We start from the raw sequence: 8,516 nt of genomic DNA on the forward strand, positions 1-8,516 counted from the left end.
TATATATATATATATATATATGGCTCAGAGGTTGGAGCATCAGGCTCACAATCATGAGGTAATGAGTCTGATCCCTGGACTGGGCTGTGTTGTGTTCTTGAGTAACTCATTTCCACACATTGTAGAAATGAGTTGAGACATCACTGGTGCCAAGCTGTATCAGCTTTTGCTTTTCCCTTGGGTAACATCAGTGGCGTGGAGAGGGGAGGCTGGTCTTCCATAAACAACTTTGCCCAAATTTGTGCCTCGGAGAGTAACTTTCTAGATGCAATCCTATGGTCATATATATATATATATATATATATATATATATATATATATATATATATATATATATGTATATGAATGAAAGTCACAAAAGAAGCCATGTACAGAGAACTGACTTGGATTACGCCAAACGCAGCATAGCAACATGCCATGATGTAGAAATGTTTGTCTATCAGCTAGGGGCTTGAAACGACACATCAAAGTGCATGATGATCAACAAGTGGCTCCTGTTGTTGAGGATAATCATGTATGTAACATTTGTGCCAAAGAGCAGAGGTCACTTGCTGGTCTGAAAAGTCGCACCTGTGCTGCTCACACATGAGACCAATTCTGAAATATTTCAAGCAATATTAATACTTGAGAATGAGGAAGTAACCTTGTCCCCTGTGACCTTCTCCAGCTGAGCATCACTAATCTTGCGGGCTTGTAGGTGATGGTGCCACATAAAAGGCACCCATGCTAGTGCTGTGTAATAGTACCCAGTACACTCTGTAAAATGGTTGGCATTAGGAAGAGCATCCAACCATAAAAACCATGCCAAAACAAACATGGAACCTAAACAGCTATACAGCATTTTTCCCGACATGCTAATGATTCTGCCAGCTTACTGCTTTTATTTTCTCATAGAGTAATAAAAGGATGGATGAAAGACTTCTGTGAGTTAGCTATCAGCACATTTGGGAAAAATTGGCCACTTCTGATCTTCCAAATGGCAAAGAGTGTGAAACATGAGTAAAATGTGTGAAGATAATGACATACAAATAATAAATACAAATCTGTGTGGAATCTTGCAAGTGAGGGATTGACTGGTCACCTGTACAGTCTTTTATTTATGGCTATGACTCAAGAATTCTGAACAGAGACAGGCACTTAGTCACCTACAGTTGACTCTATTCAAATGAAAGCATTCAGGACCAATCAGGTCTCCGGCCTGAAGATACTGCCAAATCTTGATATGCTACTTCTTGCGAAAGTAACTTACGAATCCTGCTTCCTATCTACCCCTATCTAACTAATCTTACCAGTACTAGAAGCCCCACAAAGATCACGGTCTCTGCATAGCTCCATTTCATACCTGATTTAGCAGACTTTTGATCAATAGCATTCTAACCATGACCTTCTCATCTTTTATCCATGTACAGGAAACCAGATACTGCATTATCCAACATATGCATTTCTAAGATGACAGAGTGTGATTCAAAGGAGATTTAGGTGCTGTTTCTAGCATGTTGAGTGACCCTGTAGAAGCTCTCAAAAGCCTGAATAAGGAAACAATACACATGAACCAAACCCTTGGGTGTGTTGGTGACCAACTCTGTGACAATTTCAAAACAAGTGAAATGAATACCAAAAGTGGAAAGAAAGAGCATTACTTACTGTCTTCCTCAATATCATGGCTTCCTTCTTTCACAAAAATGTCCAACTGTTAAAGAAATCATAAATAAAGGAATTAATTTTAAAATGCCAAAGATAAACAGATGAGGCCACAATACCATTTCTATGTTAGTAGTCCACAAATGATACATCATGGATTTTTCAAAAATATAGTAAGTATAAAAGATAAAGACCTCTTTCGGTCATGACTGACCATGGGATTGCACCTAATTCAAACTAAAGTCTGCTCAGCTATGGCTAAAAAGGAGAAGGTGAATCTACTAACCAAATCACATACAAGAATTGCAGTTAGCCAGATCAAGAAGGTACAGGGCTATGAAACAATGTCAACAGTTCACATTCTGCAGTTGGCACTGCACTTTATTGCATTGATGTGACAAAAATCTCAGGCTGGGAATGGCTAACATAGATCAATCAACTAATCAAATATTCAGTAATTTAAATCAGGGAATTTGTTTTTCTATAGTCCTAAAAACTGTCAAACAGTTACTGTCCTGGGTTCAGACATCAAAAGTTTAGTCGACCCAATTAGCCAAACACCTTATCAACCCAGCTATTTGTGATTTTCTTATTCCAACAGAAGGGACTGAGTTAAGAAGAATTATGTGGCTGTGTGGTAAGAAATTTGCTTCCTAACCACATGGTTCTGGGTTCAGTCCCACTGTGTGACACCTTGGGCAGGTGTCTTCTACTATAGACCAAGGCCGACCAAAACCTTGAAAGTGGATATGATAGGCAGAAACTGAAAGAAGCCTGTCATACATGTGTGTTTGTCTGTCTGTCTGTCTCCAGCCACTGCTTGACAACCAGTGTTGAAAGAAGTATAAGAAAAGAAAGATAAAAGGTATCAAGACTATCAACATTGTGTTGTGTTAGTGACAAGATACAGAAGACATTGACTCTTCCGTTGGTAGTTAAACACTTTACTGTCTCATGTGGTGATGACATCCATGTTTTTCATGCAAAAGAAACAATAGAACATGTGGACTTACTTTATGTAGCTCAGGAAAGTCTCTTTGAAGTTTATTTCGCATACATAAACCTTGAACATAGAAAAGAATTTAAAGGAAACTTTTAACAAAATGAGAAAGAGTTATAAAATCTATAAATTTATACAACAAAATATAAATAAAGAACATTTATAAAATGTGGAATTTCCAGGGATGGAAATTTTTAATGTGAAATTAACAAATCTGAAATTCAAAGAACAATTAAGGTTACACTGTTGCACAGAAGCTTATTCATTTTTCATTCTCATCATTACAAATGCAGGGAATCTATGCTTGGCCCATTGATAACATGTAACACACAAGGCTGATGTTAAAAAAGATGCAGGATATAGATCATCACCATCATCCTTGTCTTTACATCCACACTCCATGTTGGCATGGATCGGATGGTCATCAGGGATCGAGTCAGTTCTTATTTGGAATTACTGCCCTCTTAGACAGGTCAGAATATTACATCTTGCTCATATGTTATATTTTGTCATGGTTTCAAAAGCTGGATACCCTTCCAAACACCAATCCCTTTCCAGGGTGTACCAGATGCATTTTATCATGATACCTGCTCTAGAAAGATTATCAAGTCTTTGATAACAGATCATCATCATCATCATCATCATCATCGTTTAACATCCGCTTTCCATGCTAGCATGGGTTGGACGATTTGACCGAGGACTGGTGAACCGGATGGCTGCACCAGTGGTGGATTGGACAAAATGACTTACAGTAATTTTTCTGTTTCTTTACATTTTATCCTGCAAAATTCAACTTTGCCTTTCATCTTTCCAAGGTTAATAAAACAAAATATTAGTCAAGTATTGGGCTTGATTTAATTGACTAAGCCCCGCCCTCAAATTTATGGTCTTGTGCCCAAGTTAGAAATTATTATTGTTGTTGTATTTTTGCTTGATATGTATCAATTCGTGTTACTGTAGTTTCAGCTGCATTCTACATTTCAAAGTATTTTTTTTATAAAGAGAGAAAATTTTATTGAACTGAATCAAAATGAACTCAAGAGAAGAAATATCTCCAAACAGTTATTGAAACCAGATTACAATCTCAATTTGCTTTCTCTCACAAACAGTCTAAATGTTGATATGCATCCAGTGATTTATTACAAAAAATATACCCACCTGATATAATGAATAGTTAATTGTAAGACTGTAGTATTTTTCAAGAGGCAGCATTCTTTTTATATTCAAAAAGGTTAATTTCAGTTGAACATGCTTTGGCCATTCTTAAATTACAAAAACCAAACCACAGTCCCATATTGTGTTGAAGGAACTTTGTGAAAAGCATGCATATCAAATGTTAATGATGATCTAGCACAATAAAGCATTAGATCTAATGAAGCTGATAATTGATGGTGAAAGGTGGATGACCAGTGGAGCATGAACATTATATGTACAAGCATGAACTACTCCTTTTAGAAATTGAAGAGGATGTTAAAAAAGACAGGAGACTCAGTGAACCCATGATGGTATGAAAAAAATGAACAATAAAATGATAATGATGTTGATGATGATGATAATGATGATATTGATGATATCTAAAACATATTGGAAAGAAAAGATGTCAACATACCAATCAGTGAAGCAAGTGTACAATGAGGAACTGTAGGAATAAATTCAATGCGAATCAGAAAACATTGATCTGAAAATCGTTTTACTTCAACTCCTTCCTCAGTCACAACATTCAGTTCCTCAAGGGTTTCGACTTTTTCTGGGTCTTTGATTCCTCGAATGAGATCTGACATGAGAAAAGTAGAGATTCAAAACAGGGAAAATTTGCTATAAAGAAAAGGAATAAAACCAGGTGGAATACAGTATTTCATTTTCAGAATTAATTAAACATGGTCAAAGATTAATTAAACGTGGCCAAGAATTTATTAAATATGGCCAAGAAAGAGTTAAAATGTTTTATGAAATTCAAGGCATGATTTTTTCACATTGCTCATAAACTTATTTCAATATGAGGCAATGACTGGCACTTGTGCCGGTAGCACGTGAAAAGACATTCGAGCAAGGTCGTTGCCAGTGCTGCTAGACTGGCTCCTGTGCAGGTGGCACGTAAAATACACCATTTTGAGCGTGGCCGTTGCCAGTACCGCCTGACTGGCCTTTGTGCCGGTGGCACGTAAAAGCACCCACTACACTCTCTGAGTGGCTGGCGTTAGGAAGGGCATCCAGCTGTAGAAACTTTGCCAGATCAGATTGGAGCCTGGTGTAGCCATCTAGTTCACCAGTCCTCAGTCAAATCGTCCAACCCATGCTAGCATGGAAAGCGGACGTTAAACGATGATGATGAGAAAGCCTATATGTAAATTACTCAACCAGCTACAAATAGCAGTTGTATTTCATTTATATCACATGCTGCTGCCTTAAATAATGGTGGAACACACTGGTTAATGTTATGCTAAATAGTCTACGCCAAGTTGACTTGAGCCAAATATACTGAGTTATAAATCTAACTTAGAGAGAGTAAGGCCCCCCACCATGCTAACTTAAACTGATTATAATACATGATTTCATTTTCTGAATGGAGCCAAAAACCCAAATAAATATATGGAACTTATTTTCAATATTTCAATAAAATACAAAGAAAATTAGTAAGCAAATGAATCAGCAGTTAGAAATATGACTGAATCGTTAACCTGTCGGACAAAACGTTTAGTGGCATTTCGTCCGTCTTTACGTTCTAAGTTCAAATTCCGCTGAGGTCAACATTGCTTTTCATCCCTTGAGGGTTGGGTCGATGAAATAAGTACCAGCCGAGCACAAGGGTCGATGCAATGGATAATCCCCATCTCCCAATGTTTCAGTCCTTGTACCTATAGCAGAAAGGATTATAACTACTATTAGGGCGGCGAGCTGGCAGAATCGTTAGTGCGTCGGACAAAATGATTAGCGGTATTTCGTCTGTCTTTACGTTCTGAGTTCAAATTTCGCCGGGGTCGGCTTTGCCTTTTATCCTTTCGGGGTCGATAAATTAAGTACCAGTTGCATACTGGGTCGACCTAATCGACTGGCCCCCACTCCCCAAAAATTTCGGGCCTTGTACCTCGAATAGAAAAGATTAGCGTTATTTCTTCGGACTCTTTACGTCCTGAGTTCAAACTCCGCCAAGGCCAAGTTTGCCTTTCATCCTTTCGGGATCGATAAAATAAATATTAGTTGAACACTGGGTCGATGTAACTTATCCTTCTCCTCAACATGTACTGCCTTGTGCAAAAATTAGAAATTATACTTTTTTTTTCACCCCAAGAAAATAATTTTCAGGGGGAAATAACTCTCAAAACTTTCGTTTCAGCTAACTTTTTCACAAATCAACTAAATTTTTAAAATAATGAAACAAAGTTGATCAAAATAAATGCCTTAAATAAAAAGGTTACCACCTTTGTTGCAGCCCTCGCCAGATATTATATTGCGCACGAGAGAGCGTGGTGTACATACGTACATACGTACGCGCATACATACATATATACATACATATTGAGAGAGATCGACGAAAAACTGCTAACGACTATTTACACAGTAACAGAAATACTAAAATAGATTGACTCGATCAGAGTTAACCCGTAGTTTATATAGAAATATATGTTTAAGTTCGAAACTTCATCATGCAATTTTCGCTGTCACAGAATATACTTAGTGCCTCTTTTACTTGGCCAACACCATTATTTTGTTGTTGACCCCATCCAATTTGTATTCAAAAACTGTTGTCTACAATATTGAAATGGGTGAGACTTGCGATTTTCAGGAATTTCATTCGGATTCTTATTTAAATTGACCTATAAAAATCACAGCTGGATCGATAAAACGAGTAACCGAACCAAATGATTTCGATCGACGAGAAGAAATTGTACACATACCATCCACCTTCAAACAAGTTCGTGTTTGTCAGTTGTCAGCCATCATCGAGCAAGATCTATGATCAATGATGTGACCATCTGTCTATTTTTCTCTCAGGCAAAGTGTCCCGAGAACTACATTATTCAAATGTCCTTCTTTCTTAACACGGCATGGTGTGGTTTGAGAGATTCGAACAACCCAAATAGAATTCAGCTCGCACAGGATTCGCTGAAATGAATGTGCAGCGAATTTCAATTCGATTTAAAACGCGACTAGTCATTAAAGAAGTAAAATTCTGTTTGTATTTTTAGAATTTCCAAAAAATCAAAAGCAGAAATGACATTTTTTTCCTATAAAATGAATCCAAAAACAAGTGTTCGATAAATGTTTCGGTTAGTTTCAGAATCGCCAAAATTAGAACTTGTTAAGTACTAAAGTGAATTTGAGTTGATCGGAATCTCCTTTAAATCACAATAAAGAAGTATATATTAGACGATATAGACACCGATATAGAAAAAGACGAAACATCCGCGATCGAAGCAGGGATAAAGGCTGTCCCAGCTTGATTCATGGTCTGGGCTGACCTGGGTTAAACAACAATAACATTTGTTGTGTTAAAGTGAAATGTAATGACACTAGCACACTTCATCGCCACCAAAACTTCCGTCGGAGTTAGAAATCCAAAGTTCCTTTTTTTAAGCGCGCTCAGAGGCAGGTGCTTCTAGCCTCTACGTAGTTGTTCGATCTGCTACAAAATGTAGTTAAGTCTCCCTTTGGAGACTGGAAAATGCAATATGGGATCTACAGTACATTATGTCCGAAGAAAAGAGGGGATAGTCAAGTCTGAATGTTTTTGATCATAGGTCTGCCTATTTGATCAGTCTCAGCTGGAAGATAAACAAGGAGGACTCTTTCTTCGGTTAAGCTCCTAGTTTGCTCTTAATGTAACCGCTAGGCTATCATCAAAAGCGTTCCATCTACGACCAACCCACCTTTTTATCTATTCAGTGTATCTAAGACTACGTTATCTAATGTTTTGTTGTTTTTTTAAAGATGGTAATGCTTGATTTAAGGGATATATAATTTAGCTGCTATTTCTAATAAGTCGAACGACTACATAGAGACTAGTTTGTTGACTAATGTATTTGAGATGAGAAGGATAAGTAAAATTCAAAGGGCACCAAAAATTTGTGCATTCTCATATATACCCATCTTACGAAAGGTTAAATGAGTCTGCTATAGCATTTAATCCTAAACAAAGAATGGGTTTTGTCACTATTATTAATATTAAGATTCTTCTGTATTACATGACGACGTGTTAGCGTTTTCAAATAAATATAGAATTTCTTTTTGCTAAAATAGTAATATTCGCTTGCGTATAAGCATTTAATTTACAGTATCTAGATATGCGGACGAGGTTAGTGAAAACCGGTAGGATTTGAACGCAGAATGTAAAGTGGAAACAATTCTGGAAAACAGTTGTAACCCTCTACCCGCGCTCCACCAACACAATATGGGTGTAAATAATGTTTAAATTAATAATAAATATTTAATCGCTAATTTAAAACAGCAAAAAATATTTTATAAAAAAAAAGATCGCAGCTAGTTTGGGACGTATGACTGCTTCTTTTATAATTTTTGTAATTAATTAATATACAGAAGAAATTTTTTTAAATACCGAAAACAGTTTCCTTCATAGTTTGCAATTCTTCGTCCACATTCTCATCATCAGTAAGTTCGTTGCTGTCACACATTATAAAATCGTGTCATTGACAGCTACACATAATTCACGGTTCCATTTGTAAAGCACATGCTTTTGTATACATCAACTGATGCAGGAACTCTCAATCGTTGAAGACTGTTTTAGATCAAAGTAAGGTCATCAGTCACAGATGTTAATAGTAAACAAGGCAACCTCTGCGTGGTCGTTCGGTACGCTAGAAATAGCGATCAAGTTTCTATCATAACAACAAACGTACTACTGTCTTTAAACAAGAAG

General features: G+C 36.9%; 1 protein-coding gene across 1 annotated transcript in view; it reads right to left on the minus strand.

The window, feature by feature from the left end:
* Window positions 1-8,516, minus strand: part of LOC106882332 (cytosolic iron-sulfur assembly component 2A) — a 10,911-nt gene extending 2,395 nt beyond the window's left edge. Inside the window, exons 1-4 of the mRNA XM_014932976.2 lie at window positions 8,196-8,516; window positions 4,251-4,415; window positions 2,655-2,704; window positions 1,645-1,690 (exon numbers count right to left, since the gene is read on the minus strand). Of these exons, the coding sequence (XP_014788462.1) occupies window positions 1,645-1,690; window positions 2,655-2,704; window positions 4,251-4,415; window positions 8,196-8,271 (337 nt within the window). The 5' untranslated portion in view covers window positions 8,272-8,516. The remainder of the gene's footprint in view (window positions 1-1,644; window positions 1,691-2,654; window positions 2,705-4,250; window positions 4,416-8,195) is intronic.

The sequence above is a fragment of the Octopus bimaculoides genome, chromosome 10, assembly GCF_001194135.2.
Source record: "Octopus bimaculoides isolate UCB-OBI-ISO-001 chromosome 10, ASM119413v2, whole genome shotgun sequence".
NCBI lineage: Eukaryota > Metazoa > Mollusca > Cephalopoda > Octopoda > Octopodidae > Octopus > Octopus bimaculoides.